The 13052-nt window shown below is 32.7% G+C and overlaps 2 protein-coding genes across 2 annotated transcripts; one reads left to right on the top strand and one right to left on the bottom strand.

The window, feature by feature from the left end:
• The first annotated feature begins 4200 nt into the window (after positions 1–4200).
• Positions 4201–7692, top strand: LOC140894775 (ras-related protein Rab7). Its single transcript, XM_073303389.1, has 7 exons — positions 4201–4427; positions 5264–5290; positions 5420–5519; positions 5952–6098; positions 6644–6724; positions 6955–7100; positions 7332–7692. Exons 1-7 carry the CDS (start codon positions 4375–4377, stop codon positions 7396–7398), a joined length of 621 nt encoding a protein of 206 aa, XP_073159490.1. The 5' UTR covers positions 4201–4374; the 3' UTR covers positions 7399–7692.
• A 503-nt stretch (positions 7693–8195) lies between these two features.
• On the bottom strand, positions 8196–12768 carry LOC140865315 (uncharacterized). Its single transcript, XM_073269914.1, has 7 exons — positions 12617–12768; positions 12291–12485; positions 12134–12214; positions 11575–11695; positions 11179–11466; positions 10760–10825; positions 8196–8653 (listed from the first exon to the last, which is right to left on the bottom strand). The coding sequence occupies exons 2-7, from the start codon at positions 12479–12481 to the stop codon at positions 8573–8575; spliced, it is 828 nt and encodes a 275-aa protein (XP_073126015.1). The 5' UTR covers positions 12482–12485; positions 12617–12768; the 3' UTR covers positions 8196–8572.
• Positions 12769–13052: the final 284 nt, after the last annotated feature.

The raw sequence follows: 13052 nt of genomic DNA, 5'->3' as shown, positions 1-13052 counted from the left end.
TGAAGTTATCAACTTTCTCATACCAACTTCATCTCACCATTGAACATGCTCTAAATAAGGTTGCGTTTACTTAGTAAAATGAAATTACATGTGGATAAATCAAACTAGGACTATTAAGATAATTTTGAAGGATATGGAATAATGATGGATAAACGATAACATGTTTACTTTGAGTTATTAATTTTGGAATTGAAATAATGATTGATGGACGAATTATAGTTTTACCCTCCACCTTTTTTAAATAATCTTATGTTTAATTTTGTATTCTTATAATTTGGATTGATAACATGTTTACTTTGAGTTATTAATTTTAGAATTGAAATAATGATTGATGGACGAATTACAGTTTTACCCTCCACCTTTTTTAAATAATCTTATGTTTAATTTTGTATTCTTATAATTTGGATTGATAACATGTTTATTTTGAGTTATTAATTTTGGAATTGAAATAATGATTGATGGACAAATTACAGTTTTACCCTCCACCTTTTTTAAATAATCTTATGTTTAATTTTGTATTCTTATAATTTAGATTGAGTTATTTTTTAATATTGTAAATTATTATTGGTTCATGTGTGAGTCATTTTATGTATCAAAATTATTGAGTATAAAAATATGTATTATTTTAAAATAGATAAAATTGATAAACTAGGTTATAAAAGAGGGAGTGAGAGAAATTGGGAGGAAAACAAATGAATTAAATAAGGGTGTATTAGGATTTTGTGGATTTTTTTTCACAATTATTGTTCAGGATATTTTATATTTTATGTAATCAAGGATGATATATCTCATGAAATAAGGGTTGAATGACGGCCTTGAGACTTGAGAAGAATTGATTTTGTGTAAATAAACAATGGATGCATGTCATGCGAGTGTATTAACAAGCTCATCCTATGGTTATCAAATCAAGTAAACACACCTTAAATATATATTATATAAATAAATCCAACCAAAAATAGATTTTAGGACACTTTTTTCTTTCTTATACCTTGGACCTTGGTTATTATTTTTAAAAAAAAATAAGTTACACCTAACAGATAATGTTTATTATCATTATGGTGGCCTTAACGACAACACAACGCCATGTAACCATGTACGCATGACACTGTTGGAGCATAAACATAAAATAATCGTTATGTTGCACATCAGTATTTATAACCAATTTAGTGAAGAGAAGCTATTTATAATGAACAAATTTACTTTAATAAATTCATTTTATCAATAAACTAATTATAACCAAATCCCCTTTTAATCTTTATTTAAATTAAACGTACAATGTATTTGTACTAAATCCAAGTCATCCATAAAATTAACAATTCGAAACTTCGACACATATGATACAGCTTAAAATATTTTATTTTCATACTAAATAAATTTTAATTTCCGTAATATTTCATTTATTATTTCCCCTTATTTTAGTTCTTTTATCTCATTTTATTTCTAAAAAAAAAACAAAAACAAAAGTACAATCTTGCTTGGTCTACAACTACAAGAGCACCCTATACTAATAACATGAAGTTTCTCTAAAAAAGAAAAAAATGAAGTCATGACATAATTTTAGATTGGCTTAAAACTCTCCCTCTATTTTTTTTTAATCAAATTAACTACGTGATTTTACTATATTACAATAACATTTGTCTTTATATTTTATGTTTTTATCTTATGATTTCAATTTAAAAATTTAATCACTTTTGTTTTAGTTTTTTCTAAATAAATATTTCATTATTTTATTTATTTTTATGATGTACTACAATACGCTAGTATAGTTTATTAAATGTTAATTCGTTAGAATAATTCATTATGGTCATTTTAAATAAACAGACAAAAGTATTTTATGCTTTGACTCAATAAAAAATTATCACAAGTTATTTATGTGAATTTATCATCATCTGATAACTATCATATCCTTTATTTATTTTGCCCAAATAATTGTATTTTCTTATATATATTTTTGAATTTATAAAAGTATGGGATAAATTGTTTTTAATTGCAATCATATTAAATAAAATAAAAAATGTGTTCTATTATAATAGCCACCTTTAAGGACACCAAATATCCGATTTCATAATTATCCCTTTTCTACTAAAAATCTTTCACTCATTCTATATTTTACTTAGGGCTGACGTACCGTACCGAAATACCAGAATTTTGACATACCGTACCGAAATTTTTTCGATATACAGACATTTTTTCGATATACCGAATTTTTTTTCGGTATCTATACGGTATCAATATGGATTTTTTTCGTACCAAAGTTTCTAAATTTTACTATCCGTATCGGTATGAATTTTTTTCATACCAATATTTGTAGTAAGGTAATTTTTACTTTAAAAAATTGTATATAATTTTTTTACACGTACAAAACGTGTAGTTAATTAAATTAAAAATCTAGCACCGATGTGCAAAAATAAGCCTGAGCACTATTTTAAAAATGATTATTCCGATCTTAAAAAAAAAAAAAGCCCAAAGAAGCGATTATTCCGATGGTTTCGGTTTATTATAATTATAACAAATTTGAGCTGTACTTTAATAATTTTTAACTTTAGTTGTTAGGAACTTAGGAATAAATAATGTCAATATGTCATGACTAATGAGGTAATCAGAACAAGTAGATTTAAAGTACATAAAATAAGTAATTTAATCATGTAATAGATTTGTGTATTTATACTAGAATATCTTACTCTTTTCTAAAAAAAAATTTAAAATTTGTATATGTTCCATTTTACCAGTCCGTACCTTTGTAGTTACTGCCACTGTTAAGTATTGGTTCCAATTCCTTACTTCTAGGCAATGTTCTAAAAAACGTGAAGTGTGTCGAAGCGTGGGAGCCAAGCTTCAAGATTTTTAAGCTTAAGTGCGATTACTACGAGCTTAAGCGTACGCTTAAGCGTAAAAAACGTTTTAATTTAAACTATAATTTTAGTCATCTCAAACAAATTAACTGAGTAAATAATGAATAAATATAATAAGTTCAAGTGTAATGCATTAATTCTTTCTGAGATTCTAATTCAGTTTATTTTATCATTCATTTCATATCTTGTGTCATCGAACATAAACTAAATTAATTGGTCTAATTTAAAACATTAGCCGTAAAATCTCTCAATATGTACTGCATTCATATCATTGCTACACTTAACCATACAATATTGTACATTCTAACATTACTAGCAATCACTCACTAATAAAATCGCTAATTTATGATCTATTTTCGTCTTATTAATCGATTTTGATTTTTAGAAAAGTCACATTTAAGCGTATTTAACAACACTTAACATGGTCAACTTATTTCTGACCCATTTTTTTTTTTACCGCTTTTAGCCGAAGCGAAGCGTTTTGAGGAAGTTTCAAGCTTAAGCGAAATTAAGCGATACTTAATCAAGCTTTTTAGAACACTGTTTCTAGGAACCAATATCGAGCCATAAGTTCTTTTTTTTTTTCTTAGCACGATGGATCGAAAAACACAAAAAATTTTATGAAATCATCTTTCATTCCAATTTTCTGAGATATATTTTCCAAAGTAATCTGATTAATAAAAAAATATTACTTATTGTCATTGCTTGTATAGATTAGTTAACTCTTATAATAAACATATTTATCGAAAATAGTTTCAGCCTTACAATGTGTTTGTTTGGAATCAAAGATTTCCATGAGATTTGGTGGGATTTGAAATTATAAATATTTTTTGGTATTTGGTAAAATAAAATTTCAAAACGAAATTTGTATTTTATGAGATTTCATTTAACTGAATGAAATTCTTATGAAATTGGTCGGATTTCGTGAGATTTCATAGGATTTGGGTTTAAAAAATAATGTTTTTTTCCAAAAAAATATATTATATTACTTACTCGTAATTTTCAAGTTTTCTTTACGAATTTCACAAAATACCATTATTAAAAAATTTATATGATTAATTCACGTTGTTATATTTTAAATTTTTACCAGGAAGAAAATGAAATTCCAATTGCATTTGAAATCCAATTTCAAATCCGATTCTAAATTCTATTTTTTAGACATCTTAAATATACTTTGGTAGCTTATTTGAGTTCCGAATGACAGATTTGCGAGAAATATAAATCCATAAATAGTTCGGTTTTAAGTTCGGACTATTCCGATTTCGATTCGTGTCGGGTTGGCGCGAGAATTGTGTGGATATGTATATAGTTGTGATTAATAAAATCCGGAAACAACGAGCTAGAAAAGTCCGTTGCCAACTGTGGTGTTTTGTAGAGAGAGAGAGTTCGGGGGACCCAAAAACAATCATCCAACCAAAATCCCTAAATCGAATCTCTCTCTAGACAATCACAGCTCAGAGGGAAAAAGCCCGTTCGCTTTTGCGATCCAGAATCCTCAGATCGGCTCTTCTCTATCCTAACCATGCCGTCACGCAGAAGAGCGCTCCTCAAGGTCATCATCCTCGGCGACAGCGGGTTAGGCCTTTTTGCTATTGCGCATGATTTGTTTTTTTGGCCAGTTATTCCATGAATTGTCAGATTTTCGGTTCTAAGAGGTTCATTTTCTATGTTTTTCATTTGATTGTGGTGGATATTGGATTTATTTCTTTTTGTACAAGTTTTGGTTTTTCAATTTCTTTCCTTCCCTCCGGCGGGACTTGGGACTGTGTATGTGTGGGATAGTGGAGAGAAATTGTCAAAGCGTGGGGAATCAACTTCGATTCTCTTACGTTCTTGATTGAATGAGGGTTCATTTCATTTTACTTTATTCTTTCATTTTTCGATGTAGTTGAGTATTTCATGGAAAGGAGATGACATAGGTAGATTTATTAATATATATTTCATGTTACTTTATTTGTTCTTCAATTTCATGTTCTGGCCAGGGATTTTAATAAAGAAAAATAGGAAGAAAAAATTTTGGTTATCAAGAGGAGCACCACGAATTATTTCTCATATCTATACGCCAAATTTCACTTCTTCATTTTTTGTCACAATAGTCAACATCCTTTTTGCAACATTTGAACTGTTTTGATTGTTTCTGCCTAACAGAAAAATGCCATTTAGTTTCAGAAAAGAAAATTCCATCTCATTTCCACTTCTATGTTGAAAATCCAGATGGAGCGTGGAACCAAAAGAAAATGACAAAATTTTAATCTTTGTTGCTTTGTCACTGAAATATAATGTTGAAATGATGTTCTATGCAATCAATTTAGATTGCTTGGAGTATAGGTTGTTAGATTTCTATCACCCTATTTCTACAAGTGTGTTCTGATTGACAATTATGGTAATTGTTTTCGTTCTGTGATTTACAGGGTGGGAAAGACCTCATTGATGAATCAGTATCCTTGATAGTTCATATTTATTAAGAAGATTGCTCAGGCGTATCTTAGAATTTTTTTCTGGACATAAATGAGAAAGTATTCTTATTTAATTATTTGTTTAATGTTTCCTTGATCTCTTGGTTAAAGATATGTAAACAAGAAGTTCAGCAACCAATACAAGGCGACAATTGGGGCTGATTTCCTGACTAAGGAAGTGCAATTTGAGGATAGACTCTTCACTTTGCAGGTAGGTCTGGGATATATTTGTTTTGTCACTGGTTTTAGAGAGAAGATAGGAGGTTAATTGACCAAAAGAACTCATCTTTACTTGAAAAAACACCGTTATTCGATACTTGCCCATGGACAGACGAGTCATATCCAAAGTCACGCTTCTGCCTCTACTTGATTTAGGATATCAAATGTTATGTCTGGTTTATTGTATTATGAGAAAGTAGAATTCAGGCATATTGATATTCCTATTTTAAACTTTAAATTTTCTGATATGAAACTTTAATCTTATCTCCATGCAACAATGATACTCAGCCTTTGGAAATGAGAGGAAAAATGAAATTCAGTTTATGTCTTGTCTTTTCATGCACTTGTTATTTTTAGTTGTGTCTCATGACCTTGGACAACACGTAAACATTTTATACCTTAAGATTGATTTTTGTTCTAGTAGATATGGGATACAGCCGGCCAAGAGAGGTTTCAAAGTCTTGGGGTTGCTTTCTACCGTGGTGCTGATTGCTGTGTGCTTGTCTATGATGTCAATGTGATGAAATCATTTGATAATCTTAACAACTGGAGAGAAGAATTCCTAATTCAGGTATCTATCTAATACAGATTTCTTATTACCTGTACTTAGTTGTCTTCTTCTATCAGACTGAAATAAGCACGATAATCTTGCGTTGCTTTTTAATTTACCTATTTATTTCTGCAAGGATTAAAATGTAAATTTGTCTCGCTTCAGTTAGACTGTTGATATAATTTATCCAGTATATTTCCTTCTATTGTATCGATAATTTAAATTTGCCAAACCCCTTTTCCATGAATTGAAAGAGCTCAAGTCCTCCATGGGCTCAATCAACCCTTGCAGATGTAAAATACAAATTTGCAGGCGGCAGCTTAATGCATTTTATTTTTAGATCTTTCTTCTGATTTGGGTATTTACTGTTATCATAGTTTGAATTTTTAAAGGTCTTTTAAGTGTTTTTTTTTTTTTAAAAAAATCGATCGTGTATGTGATTCATTTGGTTAACAGTTATGATACATTTGATAAATAAATATTTTTCATCGTGATGTTATCGCTATTCTTGTTCACTTAACGGAAGAGATGGCAAATACTAACAAAACTGGAAAAGTTGTCTGCAGGCAAGTCCATCTGACCCAGAAAATTTTCCATTTGTTGTGATTGGTAACAAGATCGATGTGGATGGAGGAAATAGTAGAGTGGTACCTCTCTCTCTCTCTCTCTCTCTCTCTCTCTCTCTCTGAAGTGTTATTAATCCCTCTTTCATGTTTACGTATGTGTATCTATCTTATTCCAATATTCATGTTATTCCTTTGTTTTGATGTGGATGGCTAGGAGTTTTCATTTTTGGGCTAATGGGGGGTAGGATTGGAGATTGGTGGTTGATCTCATGTTTTACTGTTGGGGTGCTGTCTTATTTGAATCTCCACAGGTATCTGAGAAAAAAGCTCGGGCTTGGTGTGCCTCGAAAGGGAATATTCCCTACTTTGAGACCTCTGCCAAGGAAGGCACCAATATTGAAGAAGCTTTCCAGGTTATTGCAAAGAATGCTCTGAAGACTGGCGAAGAAGAAGAAGTGTAAGTGCATTGGATCTTTTGTGAATTCTGGTTAAAGTATTTGTTCAATTATATGACCATTCACTGAGGGAGATGTGTGTGTCAATGTTCTAGCATATATTCATCTGTTGTTCCAGAAAAGTACTCGAATCATGTGGTGCACAGAACGATCCTTGGTTTGACACGCACACACACAACATTCTTTCTCTTTGATTGAATTAATTTTTTGAAAAATTGTTTGTGCTGCTGAAGATATTTGCCGGACACAATTGATGTTGGAAGTGGCAGTCAGCAAAGGTCGAGTGGATGCGAGTGTTGAGCGGATTTATATATTAAAAAAGTTTCCAGAGCAGCTTCAAAGATGAATTGGTGATTCTTGTGTCTTTCTGTTGTGACGGTGTTTTGTTGTGGAGGGAATTTGCCTCATGTGTTTAGCTTGTCGAATATATATAAATTCATGTTATGTTTTCAATTTGGCAAGAATTTGATAGAGATATCTGCATGGATTTGTGTAAAATTATTGTTTCTCAACACTCTTTTTGTCAAGTTGCTCTTTCCCTTCTGTGAATTGCATAACAAACTGATCAGATTCTAAAGCTAGCTGTTTATTTCATTTCTCTTATGTCGTTTTGAGTGTGTTTTGAGTGAAGCCTTTTTTCACTTGGGTCACATTCCTAATCTCTTGGTATAGCCAATTGAACATTCTCGAACGAACTATTTCTTTTAAGAATGAGAAAGAGTCTCCCTGTTATGGTCTATCAAGTTTGGCACATTTTCCTTCTGATACTAGTTTTCCAGGACGGATAGTATGATATTGACCTGTCGAAAAAAAACAATGTACTCGTTTGAAAACGTCAGTCTTGTGCATTAGAATTGAGGTAATTTTCCAAAATAAATTTATTATAGCTGGTTCTGCTTTAAGGTAGAAACACCGGTTTTCCATCTTAAAAAAAAACAAAGCAAAAGAAAAAAAAAATGGAAAACCTTTTTTTGATATATTAAATAAATCATTTTTAAAATGCATATAACATTAACTTTACGTCAATTCATCTCCAGCCGCAAACAGCTACATTTTACTGATATGATAAGATAAGACGAACAAACAAGAATTGCATAAGCCATTTCCATTAACAAAAGAACAAAACATCCCATGTTTCAAGTAGAAAATTCAACTTGATGAACCTGAGTACCCTCCTCTTTTCAATTCACAGGGATCCCTATTGGTTGCTTTTCTATCATAAATGAATCTGTTAAATTCACAAATCACGCATTCTATGGTTATCAAAGCTCCAAGTGAACCCAAGTCTATTTTATCGGTGATAATCTGATGTTATCAGTAATGAACCTCGCCAAGTGAACCTGAGACTATTTATCTGTGATAATCAGATGTTATCAATAGCAACCTCGCCACGTCCAAGTCAAAAAAGGAACTCCATCAACCAACAAGACTCTGCGTCTCAAGAACTCGAACAGCATCAAATACCACCAGATGATTAACTAACAAATTGATTTTTCTTTGATCTGTTGCGTTTTCTGCTCCTGTTTCTTACACTGTTATCTATCTTTTTGCTTTCCTGCAATCAAAATTGAAGTCTCAACAACAGATACTAGAAAAACACCACCACAAATTAAGCTACATGACATAGGGATATCAGAAGATGGATGGATAGAGACAACAACCAGTAGTTTTAAGCTATTCTACTCTCAATTTTAATTATATTTATTTAATTTAATCTATTTAGGTTGCTTAACTTGGGGTGATTAACTTGTGATATGACAGTTAATCCCAATAAATCCAGTATTTACTTGCAAAAATAAAAATTTCCTTTAAACTCAAAGTGTGGAGCATTCATAGTTTCGGTGATGACAAAATATGACAGACAATAGGCAAAATCAGTATGAGAACTGAACTTGTCATGAACCGAAACTGAAGCTACTCAACCGGACAAATTCTCAACCAAATCTGAAGTTCTCAATTGGAATTGAATTGACTTGGACCACAAGACAAATTGAAGATCTCAACTAGACAAGTCAAATGAACTGACCTAACTAGTCCACAAAGCTGAACGGGATGAAACCACGACTGACTAATCAAACCAAACTGATTCAATTGAGAAGACTGAAACTGAATGAAGTTCTCAACTGAATAATGAACAAAACTGAGTAAATCAACCAGACAAGACTGGACTGAACCAGTCAAGGGAGACCAACAAGTCGAGAGAAGAAGAGCAGACCGACCAGTCAAGGCAAGATCAGTTGGGCCCAAACTCAAGATCAGTTGTGCCGTACAAACAGCTACTGTGCAGACGCAGACTTATGGTATGAATGTCAGTGAGCTAAAAGACAAGCAACGACTGCTATTCTTGGACGCACATCAATTTGAATTTATGAACGTTGAAATTGGCAGCTATAAATAGCAGACCAAAATCAGTTGAGAGAGTAGCCAGCTAACAAAGAACTCTGCTATCTTTTCAAGGCAACTGAAAACCATGTTCGAAGAGTTCAAGCTTACGTTGGAAAATCATTATGAGCCGAAGAATTCAAGCACACACATAAAGTTTTTATTTAAGGATCATATTTGTACGAAGAATTGAGTTGTAATTACGTTGATTGTAATTCAGTTGTGAGTCTAGGAGTTTCAGTTGAGCAGTAGGATGTAAGTCCTAAGCTGAATCGGGTATGTACAAGGTTTGTATAAATCAAAGTCTTCTAGCAACCTAGGAGTTCCGGGATAGACGGTTGAGTAAGTCCTAATCTAGGAGTAGGGTGTTGTAGTTGTGTAATACTCAAAGTCTTATAGTGGATCCTTCCCTGGGTGGTGACGTAGAAGCAGTTGAGTCACCGAACATCCAGAAACAATTATTGTGTTCTTCGCATTTCAATTTCACCATTTCACTTTCAGTTAGCCATTTGAAACAATGTTTTAATCTATCAGTTGACCTCCTTCCCCACAACTTAACATATTTGTTGGTCAATTGATATCGACTCACGAGAAGGGAGTATCGACTCACGAGAAGGGAGAGTTTAGTTGCTCAGCCGACTGAACTCAGATTAGCAAAGAAAATTCAATTCCACCCCTAGAACCGATAGCATGAAAGGCCCATTAATAATTGGATTTGAACATGATTTAGTCCCTGATTTCAGTAAAAATAAATAATCTGTATAAATGGAAAGTAAATGAAATAACTCCCCTAATACACCCTTCCCTTCTAATTTCTTAGAATAAAAATCTCAATCAATTAAACTAAATGTGTTATTATTTATCCATAACCACTCTTTATCTTATCAATTTGTTTTAATAATCACCCTTCTCTACATGATCCTAGCTCGAAGCAAAGACAACCAGTTTTTTTTTAAAAGAAAGTAAACACAACCTTAAGTCATTAATCCATGCAACCTTAGAAAAGTTACAACTGAAATAAAAAACACTAATATTTATTTTAGGGCCGCAGAACCTATTTTTCAGGTTCCAAAATTCATTCTTTATGCATAAAAAATTCTGGTGATTTCAAGGTTCACCGTGATTAAACTTGAAATAATCTGAGTTCATGCCAGTATTTTTACACCAAATACATGAATGTATCACTAATCATGCCAGAACACACTTCCCATAAAGGCATACGCCATACGATAAGAATGGACAGGTTAAAATTTTTATAAATACCAAAAAATCCACGCACCTTTCCTGCGACAGAATTTTCATCCACCTTTTGCTTTTTCTTCTTGCATGACAGTGGGTTTGGACCCTGCGGTCAACATAAGCATAACTTGGCATCATTAAAAAATCTTGATCGAACAAGAACGTGTTGCATAATTTGCTATAAGATGATGGCAGAAGCAACAATAGCTTTCATACAATGAATGTCACATCTTCAGCAATGAAATGTCTGCAAAATTATGAAATAAGAGAAAACCACGTGGCTTCCCCTGTAACAGCAAAGTAATTGAATTGTGGGGTACAATTACATTGAAAAGAAGTGATTTCACCACCTTATATTTAAATATTGAAAACAAAAGTGTAAGTAAAAGGTGAGTGGAGCATGCATCACCACAGGAATTACGAAAGAAAAAAAAAGGTGACAGGAACAATGATACTTGCCTTTGCTCTCTTTCGCTTGAACTGAACTTTATCATTCATCACTGTCCTACTCGGTTTATCGTTTCCCTTGAGATCCAGATTATCTTCATTATCGTCATTCGCATCCAAAGCATCACATGCTTCTTCACTGTATACTCTTTTTTTCTTTACCTTTAACATCTTGAATTCCAACTCAGTCATATGGGATCGCCCTTCTTCAGCAGCTTTGGCAAAATCACGCTGAACTGCTGATGGACATTCAAGAAACAGGGCATTTCGGAGAGCATATACGACTGGCACTCCTGGTATCTGCAAATGGCAGCCTTAAAAACCTGAATGTCGAAAAAATGTGGTTTTTGCTTGGCACAATGTAGAACAGCATGGAAAAATTGATTTGAACATATAAAAAGCAGGAACCTCTTGGAACTTCTTCCTCAGCTCAGCATCCTGTGTTGCAACAAAAAAGTGCTCAGGGTTGCTTTCACCAATAATTTCTGTTATGCACGCCGCAGCAGTTTTTCTCTTCTCATGGTCACATCTAGAAATCAGGTTGTTGAAATTTTAAACTCACATTCGATCTCATAGACCAACGTAACTAACTACATACGCGAGAAATTTTCAATGAACAATCATAGCATGAGCCAAGAAGAATGTTCAATCTTGCTCACATTTACTTTCTCCATTATAGAAACATTCGGTGCATCTAAAGCATATTACAAGCATATTACAGAGCATAGTTCCACCACCAAAATCAAAACTTTATATCCCAACCACAAACCGTTTTCCTGAGTCTAGAATGATGCAATCACCAAATACAATGATGAAGCGAATATGCCAAATAATACGAATTAATTTATTGTGTGTTGCCACAATCTCAATGGAAAAACAATATTTCCAACAGTAAACCACCAATATCTAGAGGTGAGGTGAGTAACACTTCAGAAAAACCGCATGCCTCAAAATTAAATGGACTAACCTTGCAGTTATCAGGTTTCGAGCAGCATTAACAGAATCTGAATAAGAATCACCAAGGCTTCTCAACTCTGCAATAACACATCTGTTGCCAAATATTCCCAAACCTAGTTAAAATCAATGAATTATTATTTTCCAAAAAAGTACCGACATCATCAAACCTTGTAGTGAAGATTTTGACAGTAGCGCCAAGGATATTGGCCAATGCAGTATCAGCGGGAGTAATTCCATTTGCAAGAAGATGGTATACAAAGGTCCCATCACAGAGGATTTTGAACGGCTCTCGAAATCCATAGCAAGCCGTGTAGAACCTCACAGCTCTTCGAATCCGCTTCTGCTTTTTCACCCTCATTTATCTAGTTTATTTAACAAAAAAAAAAGACGGAAAACTAAGAAAAATTAGATAAGAAATCACTCTCATTCATCGATACAAATATTTCATATCAATTAGCTTTGCAATTTTCGTTTCAATTAAGTGTAATCGGACCTTACTAAAAATTAGTTTTTTGAGAGCGGACGAGTGAAGGGAGAAGACCGATGGTTGGATTACGGCGAAAAGCGACGACGAGAGATGAAAGATGAACTGAACAAAGATGGGCAGTGGATGAAGATGGATGAACTAGAGTCGATCCAAAGAGATGGGCGGCTGTCTAATTGGTTTAGGGTTAACGGTATATTAAATATAATATATAAATATATATATATACATATTTCAAAATATCAGTTAACAGAATTTAAAAAAATACGAGACCAAAATTGAACCGATATAACCGATTTGATCGAATTTTTTAAAAATCAAAACCGAAATTCCAAAATAACCAAACCGAATTTTCAAATTAGTTCGGTTAAATCGGTTTAACCGAAATTTTGCTCACCCCTACAATTCTCTCTTGTATTGGACCCCTGCAATTCTCTCTTGTTTT

This window comes from Henckelia pumila, chromosome 4 (genome assembly GCF_033568475.1).
Source record: "Henckelia pumila isolate YLH828 chromosome 4, ASM3356847v2, whole genome shotgun sequence".
In the NCBI taxonomy this organism is placed as follows: Eukaryota; Viridiplantae; Streptophyta; class Magnoliopsida; order Lamiales; family Gesneriaceae; genus Henckelia; species Henckelia pumila.
The sequence above is the reverse complement of the archived record's forward strand: the minus strand, read 5'-3'. Positions and strand labels throughout refer to the sequence as shown.

Excerpts from the sequence above, each read along its gene's own strand:
- LOC140865315 (XM_073269914.1), bottom strand. The coding sequence starts at position 12,481 with ATGAGGGTGAAAAAGCAGAAGCGGATTCGAAGAGCTGTGAGGTTCTAC. Across the intron at positions 12,215-12,290 it reads GTCAAAATCTTCACTACAAG|ATGTGTTATTGCAGAGTTGA; the intron begins GTTTGATGATGT and ends ATTTGGCAACAG. Across the intron at positions 10,826-11,178 it reads TCAAGCGAAAGAGAGCAAAG|GGTCCAAACCCACTGTCATG; the intron begins GCAAGTATCATT and ends TGTTGACCGCAG.
- LOC140894775 (XM_073303389.1), top strand. The coding sequence starts at position 4,375 with ATGCCGTCACGCAGAAGAGCGCTCCTCAAGGTCATCATCCTCGGCGAC. Across the intron at positions 6,099-6,643 it reads GAGAAGAATTCCTAATTCAG|GCAAGTCCATCTGACCCAGA; the intron begins GTATCTATCTAA and ends AGTTGTCTGCAG. Across the intron at positions 6,725-6,954 it reads ATGGAGGAAATAGTAGAGTG|GTATCTGAGAAAAAAGCTCG; the intron begins GTACCTCTCTCT and ends GAATCTCCACAG.